The following is a 14,181-nucleotide window of genomic DNA, read 5'->3' as shown; positions in this document are numbered from 1 at the left end:
GAGGAGAAAGGGTAAGAAAGAAAATCAAGCTACAAGTATTCCAGGAAGTCAGCCACCTTCCCTACCAGGAGGAACTCTGGTCCAGGCTGGCCCTGTGGCCCCTCCAAGGACTGCCTGCTGGTCAGAAACACAATGCCATCTGAGGTTTTGGTAGCGCCCTTCACGCAAGCATACCAGGGTGCTTTACAATCATTGTGAGTTAAAATTAAAACTGAAGCACATCCAATTCCTAATAGAATCATTTTTAAAATGCTAAACAGAACAAATAACTTTTAAGTCTAGATTTAAAAGTCCCAACAGCCAGAACGTTCCTTCCTTCTATTGGCAGTGAGCTGTAGTGCAGGGGAATAAAGGGGCTGAAGGCTCTCTCCTGTTATGTTAAAGGCTCTCTCCTGTTGTTGATTTTTTCCTCCCCATGCTCAGAGTAGGTTACAATCAACCAGCTTCCAATGCAGGGGCGTCTGTGTGTGGGGACGGCAGGATTGCAGATGGGGTATCCCTTTGTTTTGATGACTCCATGCTTAGGCGTTTTGTTTGTGCGTGTGTTTGGGGCCCGAAGCTGGCAACAAGTAAAGTGGGTTTAGAAAACACATACAGACAGCCCAGCCTGAAACTGAAATAGTTAATAACTGCTTTTTCCCTTAAGCCTGCAAAATGCACTCTCTAACTAGTTCTCTTTGAGCAAGTCATTCCGATTGATTAGCCCACATCGGATGACTTTTCTTTGACAATTAGAAAATAGCATCTAACAGGTTTTCTCTCAGACCATGTCTACTCCTAATACTTGGCAAGTATTTATTATTCTGTGCGTCAGAGAAAAAAAAGAGGGGAAATGCTTTCATGATATGGTAATTTGCCTTGCATTAGTGATTTTGAGGTCAAAGGAAACCTGTTCAGATCTAAAACAAAGCACAGGTAAAAATCTATTAAGGGAGAATAAAGTACTTACAACATGTTAAGCACTCTCTAAAAGGGCATGGCTTAACCCCTTCCCTGCTTCCACTGTGAAAGGATGGCGGCTATAAAATACTTGGGATCAATCCATTTTAAGTTAGATGCTTTATTAAGCTTGGCTTTTTTGATTAATGCCTTTGAGAGGTGAGACAAAGCTCACAGCAAACTACAGTAAAACCCTTATGGATAAAATCAGCTACAAAGGAGTCTGAAATAGGAGGTAAAAAGTGAACGGGTGTGGCACAGCGGCTAAAGCACTTGGCTGCGAACCAAAAGCGGTTTGAATCCACAGTTAACTGCATGGGAGGACGATGTGGTCCTCTGCTTACTTAAAGATTACAGCCCTGGAAATCCCAAGGGGTAGTTCTATTCTGTCCCAGGGGGTCCCTATGAGTTGGAATTTACTTGACAAGTGATGAGATTGAATTTTTATTAGAAACAAAAATGAAAACATTAACTTACACCAGAATTTAATATTAACACAGAGCAAACATCCCAAAGTCAATGTGGAAAGAGGGACTAGGATGAGGTCCCATTAAAATCGATTCCAACAGGAGGGAAGAGGGAAAAAAGTTGGTGTTAAGTTTAGCAATTTGCCCAACTGCCCCTATAAGACTGGGTTCACCATTTCCTCTTTTGGATCTTGCCATTAACACAGCTGCTGAGTCATAATAAAACAATGATACCTGAAAAACATCAAGTGTCATTGAGTGCCTGGCAACGTAGATATTCACAACCTCAGAATGCCATGGAGTGAGGAAAGTATTGTACTTTTGTAAAACAAAATGATTCAATGTTTCACAAGAAGAACATAAACTTATACTGGGGAAGGGCAAGTATAAAATCCTACAAATATATCCCACATGGAAAAACTCTCTATTTTCAAACGGTGTCGCCAGTTACCATTTATACTAGAGGATAAGCCAAGTTTCTCCAGCACTTTAGCGCATTTTTGTGGTAAAATTAGGTGCCTCGGCTGACATTCGGGTTGGTATATACGGTCTATCCATCAGATCAGGCCAGTCCTATGACTACAGTATGTACTTTCAAGTAGATGGAAGAATTCCACGGCTCACTATCCCTGGTGCCTAGCATTCGCTAGGGTTTAAACAACGGGCTGTTGGCATGGGTGCACCTCAGGATCTTCATGATTGGTTCCCTGAAGGCAGGAGAGAGCAGTGAACTCCCCGCACTGCACAGGCAGACCTTTTGGATCCTTCCAGAGGGTAGATAATGCCAGAAGCCAGATCTACATCACTCCTCGAGTCTTAACTGAGGGGCATGAGACGGCAGCAGATTTTGAAACAAGTCAACCTACAAAGGACAGGGTCAGAGCCATAACAATCCCACCACGCCTGTCAAAAGAAAATGCCTAGCATCAAAAGTAACTATACCTGGAAAGCTACAAATCCCCCTGGAAAACACATTATTTTATAAAAGACATTAAAATTAATTTGTAAAGATTGCCTTTTTAAAACTTCCATTAAAAAATAGTTAGTCGAGCTCACAGGCTGTAGGGATGAAAGCTGGCCCTTTACTTTCTCTAGCAACATAACCAGGAACACTCAATTAACTATTTCATGCCTCAAGTGCCTCATTTGGAAATGAGGAGGGAGAGCGAGCTTCCATTCAGTGTGATTGGGGAGTTCACAGTACATCAAAAGCACTAACTGAAAGTTAACTATCGATACTCCAAATCTTAAGAGGCGGGGCATTCGTATTACTACACAGAACATAGGATGTCTGGCTAACAACAGACTGTCAAGGCATAGTTTTGAATACATACAGATGTATTCAACATGTGCCAGGCAGGGCTCTCACATGAGTTACAGGAATACTGGTGCTGATCATTGTCCTGAGAGCATGTGATGACTAAAGACCTGGTTTCAATACCAAAAGTAGGGAGAAAAGTATTACTAAGTGGCAGTGATTAAAAATTTAATCGATAAGAGAATTGACAGGAATATTAAAACTATTGCTGAGAATTAACTGAGCACGTAAGTTTATAAGTGCCTACAAGAGGAATCAAGTTTCAAAGAAGGGAAAAGCAATTTCCTTTTTTTTTTTTCAATTTGCTCTATCAACATCTAATAATGAGTACAGCATGTTAGGTACACAAAGTTATCAGGAAAAGAAAGTCTGAAAACTCATTTTTTCCCCAAAATTCTAAACATAATGTTTAAATTAAAGTCTTATTTTTCATACATTCTGCTATTTGAAATGAAAGTGATGATTGTTGCTCCCTTTTTATGGGATTTGGGCTTGGAGATACTTTTTCCTAAGTGGGAAATGAAAACAGAACATAATCGGTGCCTTAAAAACATGACAGCTGATGCATGTTCATGTGTGCATACGTGCTTGTGGATGCTTGTTGTGTGACTGTGTTGTTAAAATGCACATATCAGATTAAAATCTCTCAGGCATATTTTACCTACACAGTGCTGGAAGGAAGACATTATGTCGGAAAACGTTCTGACTGACCTTTAACTTATCGTATTTTTTAACAAAATCAGATGGAATATATATCTATCCAGTATTTAAATTCCATTTTTCAAACTTCAGCATCAAAACAAAACTGCTGTAGTATAGAGGGGGAAAAAAAATTTTGTTTTCCACTCTCAAATTTATCTCCGAAATGCCCCTTCAAGGTTTCAGGACTGCAAGCTCACTTGTCTGCAAGCCCGACTTTCTTCTCTCCTTAGAATACGATAGCCAACTCATGTAACCACATCCACTCAAAAATGCAAAAATAACAACCAAACCGCCAGCGTCCAATCTATAATGAGCTAAGCATTTCTTATGTCTTGGAGCATTTTGCAAAAATAAACATTACAAAAATAAACAAACACGTGGTACAAAGAAGTTAATAAATGCATGTTGATCCATTTGAGGAGATTTATGATAGGAGAGCAGTAACAGACATCAAGGTATGAGTTGTAAATCAAACCACATGCTCACTTATGGAATTTCTGCAGCTGGGGAAAAAATCTTGCAAATATTATCAGAGAAAACATTAGTGCGCACACAAAAAAGGAGGAGGTTCATTTCAAAACTTAGCATTAGCAAAGGGCTAGTCTTTCACTTATCAGGACTCTGGGGTCAGCCGCTTCACTAGTATTTTGATATGAATTTCAATAGATGTCAGCTCCTTCATCTGTCAAAGGAGGAGTCCACGAAGGATAAGCCTTCCTCAATCTATGAAATCAAGTTCAAGTGGACATCTGTGTGGCAGGTGATGGACAAACTTCCTAAGGGCTTTGGAGGCTGACTTAGCCAAATGCCCAACCACACGCCCGGGGGTCTCTTCCTGGCCTCTACTCAGTAGTCATCAGCACACAAAGTGTGCTTTTCTGCTAAACATAATATTTAGGAGCCCGATAGCCATGGCTTGCTACCAGACTCCTTCACTGTACTAAACAAAACCTTAATGTACACCAAAATCCCGACAGTAGATCCTACGCTCAAAATTCTCCCATCGCCCAATCAGAACTATACAGAGGAAAGGAAAAAGGGCTTTTGGCATTTACACTTCCTTGGTGTCAGGTCCCGTTTTGCATATGGCTAAAGAAATATTTATTTGCTAGGCACTTTTCACCACAGCGTGTTTGTCACCAAACCTTAACCACAGGAGAAAGAGTATTTCTGTCATGCTCAGCATATATTTTGGGGTTAGGCCTTAGGGAGCCTGCATTTCTCATCTTTAACTAATAACATTAGAGGGAAGTAAAAATAATAAAGAAGCAAATGGAAAATAGTCCATAATTAAAACATTCTGAGCCGACTATGAAATTTATGGATTCATTCTAAAGAAAGAAACGGGGGGAGATGACGCAGCAACATACAACTCCCTCGTTTAGAGAAGAGCTGAACTTTTCCCCCCTTATAATGTTAAATCTTCTATTAATTTCAAATAATTCCTGCTACCGCTAAACTATGTATAACTTTTCCCCAAAGATTTTTTTAAGCAAAAACAAGCTCATTGCCCTTGAGTCAATTCTGACCCATAATGACCCTATAGAACAGGGTAGAAGTGCCCCTGTGGGTTTCTGAGATGATAACTCTTTACAGGAGTAGAAAGCCTCATCTTTCTCCTGAGGAGCGGCTTGTGGTTTTGAACTGCTGACCTTGCAGTTAGCAGCCCAACACGTAACCAGTTCACCACCAAGGCTTCTGTCTTAAGCAAAGGAAGATAATTCCGACTGATGTTCACGTCACAGCCCAGCTCCATCACTTACATCATTACAGCGGGGTCTCCAGCTACATATGGCCTCCCGTTGCTTCTGAAGGCCTCTCTACAGAAATACAACAAGGCATGACTCCAAAATCAAGTCCCGGGTTTTCTATTTTACCATTTTGTTTAAAGTTCTAATTGTCTGTACTCCGCTCATTTCCCAAGATACCAATAAGCACAATCACAATAATGCAGATAAGCAAAGAATGAGCTAGCGTTGAATGGTGATGCTGCTGTCACGGAACACTTCGTTCTTACTGCCTAGATCAACAAGTGTTCCTACTAAGACCCCTTTCTCCAACTCACAGTAAATTTTTTTAAGTCTTTGCTTAAATTTATTTTCAAATTCGATGGGATATTTAGGAGCATGAAGATTTGTGAGATCCTTGTGTTGGGTGCATATATATGTTTCAACTCTTGTGTCTATCTAAAAAAAAAAAAAGCGTATTTCTAGGACAATCCAAAAGCCATGTAACCAAGTAACACATTCTCTGGAGTTATCTGCAAAACCCAAAATATCAATTCTAAGAGTCACTCTGCTTCATTATATCAACCTACTGGTTTAACTGTGATTAATTAATGTATATTACTTTTATTCGATGGTTATACATCCACACCCTCTCTACCAGGAGGATGAGAAAGAGGCTAAAAAGAGCTGGCTGGTGGTAGAATTGAAATAAAAAGGAAAATATTTGCTCTAGGCTTCAAGAAATGGATTCTTAACCACACAAGGAATATCCTACCTGTGACCTACTGCAGTTTTCCTCAGGAAAACACAGAAGTCACCATTAATTCTAAACTTAATCACTTGCTTCACTCATGAAACTGCCAGCAAATTCCAAAGCAGGCTTGCAGGACTGCAATCTAACAAACCTCAAATGCACTGCGCATCCATGACGCAGGAGCACAGAGGCCCACGCGCAGTCAGTATCACCTTTAGAAATACATGCTGAGAAAAGGGCCTTATCTCAACTGCAGACAACTGTTTACAACAGAGCCATACAGTTCAAGTTCAAATGACTGCCAAACACTCAGAATTACATGCGAAACTCCCAGTTAAAAGAAACACTTTAAAATTCAGTAAAAATTGAACTGCTCCTGGGCTTTCCCCTGCCATGGAAATGTACCATCGATGAGACTTGGGGGCTGGGGGGACAGTAGAACAATACGCTCGCAGGATGGCCACACAAGCAGTCCATGAAGAGCAGGGTCACAGGACCCTCTTTCTTTCTTCTTTCTTCACAACCAGCTGAGTGTTCTCAAAATAATGCTTGGTTTTAAACTGAGAAACAATGGCGGTCGCTACCTAGAGTTCCGGTTGCTACCAAAATTCACTCTAAGACAATCAAATAGAATCTATGGCTCATTGGGAAAAAAAATCTGATGGTCTAACGTGTTTCAGCAAACAATTATGATTTCACCTTAAATAAGACCTTGCTCCAGAAATGGTTTCAAAATCCTGAACCAATAGCTACTATTCCAATCTTTAGTTACAGTATTCCTCTTTTTAAGATGATTTTTTTTAATTAAATGCTTCAGTTCCCTTTTGGGTAAGAAACACAGTCTCCTAGCTTGGCGGTCTTTATTCAGCTAGCAAGCATGAAGCTTTACACCTTCACACTTATTTCGTCATTCTCGTGGAAGAAGCTGTGTGGCTTCCCCTTTGCTGTTTCCTAACGTCATGGTGCAGAGACCACTTAGAAAGATGAGCAGAGCTAGAACCGCCGGCTGCTGTACTGCGTCTTTCCTGCAGACAGTTCGTCCTTCTTCTGCCAAGGGAGAATCCAAGCTGAATAGAGCCTACTTTAAAAGGTCACCAGTGGTCAAGTCACTTTGCACTGGGGGCAGATTCTTGCTTCACCGACCAGTTGCTTCCCACCACACACCCCTCACACCAGGGCTTCCCCAGCTGTTCTTGGACTGACTGCATGCGATGCTCAGTACCTGTGAAAGGGGACACTCCTTGGCCAGCGAACTCTGGTTCATATCTTTCAGTAAGTCCTTCAGAGCATTCCTCACGGTGGTGTGCGACCACTGTTCGGGAGGCAAGTCTTCTAGTTTGGGGCAACTATTTGAGACACAGATTAGAAAGAGGATTATTACGAGATTGTATCCCCCCGCAGAACATTCCTTTAAGACAGACAGATTTCATTTTGCGCATCAAACAGATGCATCTGGAGATTGCTCTCGGTCTCCTGATTGTTCCGATTAGTTAATTACTTTATACAACACATCTGCTGTATCGATGCATGAATTATACATCAGCTGCCTGTGGTGGCTATTTTTTCATGTTACTTCTACCTTCCTGCTCTGATGCGCTTGGGAAGGCAATTTAAGGTGTACCGCTCTCTCACGATCCACACTGAAAAGATTTAACGGATTCACCATTTTCCCTTCATTCCTCTGTTCAGACGAACCAAAAGGTTGAAAATGTATACATGTAAAAATAAATAAGAGCCAGGCAATGGTGAAGAAGGCATTCTTTCACAAAATGTACACAGATGGCACTGTTCACGATATGCAAAAATATTTTTCTCTTAAGTAAACTTTATGTAAAATGCCTTCTTGTAATGCATCATTTAATTGACTGAATGTACAAAGTGTTGTCTTGTGATAACCTTCGTGAGCCTACAAATTTATTTTCGGGGGAGGGGGAGGCCGTTGCCTTTCACTGAAGTTAGGGTGAAAAAAAATAGCAAAAAGGAATAATGAGATAAAACCAACTTGAATCAGCCAGTCTGCAACAGAGAGTGAATGGAAGTTTAAGGTTGCCCAGGGAAGCTTTATTTCAAACCATCATCAGGGAAGCAGATTCGTTCACCCTGGGGCTGCTGTCTTGACTCACCTGTGCAGCTGAATTTTCAATGTGACCACATGATACACGTCTTGAAGCATATCTGCTACTGTAGCATCAGGGGCATCTGTCACGTAGGATAGTGGCACTGGGTTCCACTTTCCAACCTGGATTAACCCTATTCCAGATAAAGAGACTATGTCACTAAATGTGTGACCCTCTAAGAGGTCATTATCAAGGTAAGTTGGAGTTTTCTTTTTTTTTTTTTTTGGGGGGGGGGATATGTGTACATTGTTTTTTCCCACAGCCCCCACAGCAAGTCATATTGAGTCATATTGTTATTTCTGTTTAAATGATTCTGTTCCCTCTAAAAGGCGGGTCAATGAAAATATTCACAGTTTAGCTCTCCAAATTGTGAAATTATGCAAATGACTGTAGGGTTGTTTATTATTTTGGAAATCAAACCCCATCAATAAAGCCTATGCATGAGGCCACATTTTCCTGACTTACAGGAAGTTCTAATAAGACATCGCTGAACCAGTTCTAAATGGCTTTACGATTTAGATAAGATTCTCTATTTCAGTGGGAATCAGCATTGAAAAATACTTTACAGCCCATAAAACCATCAGAAACAGAATAAAAGAAACAGAACTAGATATTCAGTCATAAATGCAAATCGACTCTCGACAGTCCATCTGCTCAAACACGCTCCTCACTTCCTTGTGGGTCCTCAGTGGAGCAGATTATTAAGGTCAATAAGCATACTAATGATTCAGCTGAAGTAATTTAAAAAAAAATCTACCTCGACATTCCACATGAGCAAAATGTGTGTTAACTAAACCAAACTGAATGAAGCCAATGTTTTAAAGCCACAGTCTATAAGGACCCCATGGAAAACAAAACATGGGCAACAGTGCTTTGAATCAAAATACTCAAGTGCTTTCTCGGGGAGAAGGTAAACAAAGGATGCCAAGCAAAAAAATGTTTTCCACCTGCACACATGCACTCTTTACCTTTGGCCTGGGCAGCAGAGCTATGCGAGTAACCCAGAGACAGCAGTGCCATTTCTATCAGCTGGTTGAAGAGCATGTCCTTTCTCACCAGCACAAACTCCGCATGCTCCTCCTTACAGTCGTACTCGATGGCGTTTTCATAATGTTCCACTACGCAGAACACCGGTAGCATCGTTCCTGTCCACACGACGGAGGAGGGGAGAAGAGAGAGATGCAAACCAACAGTCTTCAGAGATAACAGTCTGGGGTGGGGGAAACTAAGCCATGAAAATAAATCTTCCCAACAGGGAGAGAGGAGAGGGAGACTGCTTCCAAGGCAGACGGGGCCCAGAAATAGACACACACACACGCACACACGGAGAATACATACATCCTCTCCCTCCTCCGTTTTATTTGCTTCTTGTAAGTTAAAGGAGAAATATAACATTTTTAAAATGTGAACTTGTTCCTCAGGTAACTCAGACACTGCCTCTAACTAGCAGGGCATTTGCCCAAATGGAGGGATGCTGAATTACCTTTTGGACCAAAGAGAACGCTGATGGGAGGCAAGTGTGTCTCGTCTGCCCAGCTCTCGGTGAGTGGCACACACACGTTACCCGCTCCAGGGCTCTTCAGAAGAAGGCACCTTCGGGCACCCTGCGCATCGGTGTTAAACAGTCAACGTTTCCTGTTTGGGTCCCATCCTCAAATTACCTTTGCGGGGAAACTGACGGCCGCCCTCTTCCCTTCTTTCTCAAGAGATCTGCTCTTGCTGGTTCCAGAAAAGACAGGCAAAACTGAACCCAACTGATCCGAAAGCGAGGTGCCCTCGCTACGTGCAGAAAGCGCATCGGTGGGCTTTCATTTTACGGCTACTCGTTTAATGTGACGACCCCAAAAGATCTCATGGTCGCCCTATGTCCTTAAAATGAACCACCCTGGATATCGTCAGTGGGAGGAAAATGAGGGAGAGAAAAGGGGCCTGGCCGCGTCAGGACGTGGTGGGAGAAAGGAACCCTGCGTTGCATGGCTACGCTCTCTCGCTATTTACTTTACTCCAATGCAGGAACCCGGGGTCTGGCCGATTAATAAGCACAGGCCACGCACCAGCAGGAAAAGAGGCTGCTTCTAGAGCAGGGCATCGCAGAACGCTGCGGCGCTCAAGGTGTGCACAGCACACTGTCAGCCTTCCAATGAGAAACGGAAAAAGGGTTAAAAGCAGATGCATCTGAGCTATACCGTGGCAACCTGCCAGGACGGTATCATCTTTAGCATAAATGATGGCAAGGGTTACTTTAACAGGGCACCCAGGATCCCCAATCAGTCCTACAACCTTAATGCCTCCGCAGGCTCTGCCCGCTGGACTTCGAGACACCCTCGGCAAAAACCGGATTTCCTACTGACACTGGAGATGCCCTTTCAAAATTCTCTATCTGCTTGGTTCTGCTGAACAAAAGCCGGCAATAAAGCAGCTACATTTTGCTAGCTCCACCAGAGCTTTAGCGAACCGTTCACAAGAGACCCCAGCCCTCACAAATAAACCCCTCTAGGCTGACTAAGAGGCGCTCACAAACTCATTCGGAGGTACCCAGCAGGCACGGCATAGAAGACACGCGGCAGAGCTTGCCAATCTGCTTGTCATTCATTCAGCTGTTTTATACCAGAGAGAGAACCTGTCAGGGATCAGAAGACGACTTGGGGAGGACACAGCAAAAACAGCAAGATGCACACTGCTGCTCTCTCCCTTGGCTGGAAGGTACTTTGGCAAAATCTCCTACACAGATCAACAAGAATACTGGCCCCTTTTTCTTAGGCGGGCTCTCCCTTCTCAGCCGCTCCCCATTTGTATCTCGCACCTGTCAAACAGAAGCCCCGCATGTGAAAAAATAAGATTGGGGGGGGGGGTGTTAGGGGAGGGGGTGCCCCACCCAAATGCTTTTAAGCAGTTTTGCTGCTTGGCATGAGCAGAGGATGCCTTCCAGGGTCACACTGCATTTTACAAATAAGTCACTATGAAAGCAATACTTGGTGAGGAGGGGAAAAAAAAAAGGCATTCGAGCAGGAAGTGAAATTACTGTACTCTGGTTTCTCTTCTCTCTGTCCTGATGTCTTCAAAGAGTTGGGTGTGCGCAACAAAAACACAGGCATTGATTTTCCCTCTTATAAGGATGTACAGGCGTGCTCACTACACACGGCGCCTTGGCCCTGTGAAATCATTGTAGGCTCTCTGAACTAATGAAATACATTGGATTTATTTTGGACCTTTTATTGATCAAGCTTAGAGGTACCCTGTAGATAATAAAGGTGTCCACAGATAAAGTGACAATAGGATCATCTAATTACAAATCTAGCTCCTAAATCTTCTCCCCAACTGTCACCACTGCCGCCCCCTCCCCCCCGCCGCCGCCTCTCCCCCCTCTCCCAATTACTGGGAGTCCTGCTAAACGGGAGGCTGCTCTGCACTGTCTTCGTGTGTTCTTCGTGCTGGTGTTTGGTGAGACTTCCAACTATAGCAGACTTCATAGCCTTCCAGCATTTAAAGGGGAGTTCACCGGTCACTGCCGAATGCTAAAAATACCACATGATTTAAACCTGAAGGCAGTCTTAGAAGCTTTTGCTGAAGGTTTATGAGCTTCTGTAAACAGCACGTCTGCCATAAGGAGCAGTGAAGTCTGTAGAATCCTTGTCTAAAACTGTCCTGGCATTAAAGTTTGCTGTGCAAATAGCACATAATACCAGAGACAGCTGAAATCTCCTATTTAGGAATTTATGGAACTTATATGTTTGCAGGCGTCAGAAAGTCTTTTTTATAGAGCCCCAGTGCTTCACAGTACAATATTAATGCACTCTGTTTGAAAAGCCGTAATAAATTATATTTTTAATGCTCTTACCCTGGCTTTCTTAAGATGCATACATTCTTGGCAAACAATCAATAAATAGGGTAATCATGAGTAGAGGCCAAAGAATTTGCTGAAGTGCTGTTTTTCCATTTTTAATAGATAAAGATCTAACAATACGGACTGCTGTGTCTGTTCATTTCAGGATCAATATATTCTTTGTTTTCGCCAAACCAAGGAAAAAATAAATGATTGTATGATAAATGTTATGCATCAAGCACAATGAAATTCCTCTGCCTTCTAACTTTATCTACTTAATATTCTTGGTGGCTGAAAGATGGTATTTTTATCCTTCGCTTCGTAAATGTACAAAAGAACCAAACTGCACACAAGTTAGAGACAAAGTCAAGACCGTGAGGAGGAACACACACAATCAGCCAGAAATCTACACTCACAATGTCACACCCAACTTCTCCCATGTCACATAACATTGATGGAAAGCAGTCAGATTGTTTTATACTCTCCCTTTTTAAGCTTGCCTGAATTTGACCTTCCTTTATCAAAAAAGCACCCAGCTACAGCAAAAATAATGATAATTAAAAAAAGAAAACAGAAGGTAAGGGCTTGGCTGCCAACCCATGCATTTGCTCTGGAGACCGAACCACTAAGACAGACACCACAAAGTAACATGATATCACAGATGCTTTCCATTCCCTCAGAAACTGCCTTACACCTAGTAATCTTCTTAAAAATGAAAAGAGAGGGTGGTACTTAAGCCACCTGCATTTTAATCAAGGCACGTTTAAGCCACAGCCACCTACCGCTCCTCTACTCCACCGTTACCGTATCAAAGGAAAACTGGTCTAAGACCATTTTGTTGACCGCAGTCTGTGTCACCCCAAACGTCCAGGGATTCCAGAGGATGGAGGGGCCAGGTGCTCCATCCATGCACCGGGCCTCCAATGTTCAAAGCCTGACTGGCATTGCAGCCGGGGACGCGACTAAGTCCCCTCAGAGCAGAAAGAACATCCAAGCAAAGAATCATACGAAGCTACGTGCCGCCTCTCCACTCCCACCCACAGTTGCCTTGGGTAAACTGAGGGCTTGCGGTCACTGTGGGCATTTACCTTTCCTCAGGTTGGTTTTCATCAGATGGCCCGAGTGTTTGAAAGGCACTCCCTGCATTTTGGCGCCTGTGCTCCCAAGCCTGCCTCTTCCTAGTGGGCTCCCATTCTGCTCCAGGCGGGCAATCTTGGCCGGTGGACCCTTCGGATCGCTCACATTGTTAGACATTTCTGAATGTTCTTTCCCCTGAGTTGCCTCGTTCAAATGATCCATGCTCAGTTACTCTCTAAAGATCACCTGCCAGGATTTAAAAAGAAGACATGTTATAATTGGGTGGGTGGGAGGGTGGGGGTATATATATATATCCCATGTAAGAGGTTTACCCCTAGTTACCTAGCTCCACAAATATACCATATTCATAAAACTGCTTATTGAGAAATAATATAATGCAGATGTTACTATAGTTCTAGATAGCAGCATTACGTTTCCACTCAAATTAACACAGTAATTGGTAGAAACTGTACTAACACATATGACTAAAAAGGTAAATTGTCACCTACAAACCACACAAAGTGGAGGGAAATGGACTGTTTAAAAAATTGAAGCATGGATAGCTAAAAAGGAAATAAATTAATTTACGTATGTAATCTTAATTTTTTTAAATTAAAAATTCATTACAGAATATAATCACAGTATTTTAATCAAGGGCAGTACGATTAGCAGTCTAAAGTATTAATTAAATCTAATACATGTGTACATTTTTTAATGTTTTAACTTTATGAGAAAAAAAAATGTATATACCGTCTCCTAAGAAGGCAGCAAATTCGTAAGTACTTTTTCTATAACCCATTCATTTTACAGGTTCATTCATAGAAAAAGTTTCCCACTGTCAAAGTTTGAAGAGTTATGTGACCTAGTAAAGATCTAGTCAAGTCTTAGGTCAAGCAAACAAGCAGGACAGACAAAAATAATATCCCAGGCACTAGCTTCAGAGTTAATATGTAGGTGTTTATTGATAATAAAATGCTGCTACCAAGGTAAATTGCAGAAATATTTAAAATATCTTGTGTCTTTTATATTAAACTGAAGTCCTAGCTTCACTTTGTAAATTTAAAATCTTGATAATACTGGTAAAACACAATCTCATATTTTGTAAAAATAACCTCAGCATGGACCAAATCAACATATTTATCAACTTCAAAAAAAAGCAGGTAATTTTTTGTTATATATTAGACATAAATGTTCATGCTGTTCCTAAGAAAGCAATTATTACCCTACCAATCTCACTTCCAAATGCATTTTAACTAC

At 41.9% G+C, this 14,181-nt stretch overlaps 1 protein-coding gene across 1 annotated transcript in view; it reads right to left on the bottom strand.

The window, feature by feature from the left end:
- The window catches only part of SATB1 (SATB homeobox 1), an 80,488-nt gene extending 67,342 nt beyond the window's left edge, over positions 1-13,146 (bottom strand). Inside the window, exons 1-4 of the mRNA XM_075548954.1 lie at positions 12,936-13,146; positions 8,993-9,169; positions 8,031-8,157; positions 7,130-7,253 (exon numbers count right to left, since the gene is read on the bottom strand). Of these exons, the coding sequence (XP_075405069.1) occupies positions 7,130-7,253; positions 8,031-8,157; positions 8,993-9,169; positions 12,936-13,146 (639 nt within the window). The remainder of the gene's footprint in view (positions 1-7,129; positions 7,254-8,030; positions 8,158-8,992; positions 9,170-12,935) is intronic.
- Between the last annotated feature and the right edge of the window lie 1,035 nt (positions 13,147-14,181).

This window comes from Tenrec ecaudatus, chromosome 4, assembly GCF_050624435.1.
Source record: "Tenrec ecaudatus isolate mTenEca1 chromosome 4, mTenEca1.hap1, whole genome shotgun sequence".
Taxonomy (NCBI): domain Eukaryota; kingdom Metazoa; phylum Chordata; class Mammalia; order Afrosoricida; family Tenrecidae; genus Tenrec; species Tenrec ecaudatus.
Note: the sequence above shows the minus strand (reverse complement) of the source record. Positions and strands in the feature narration are given on the sequence as shown.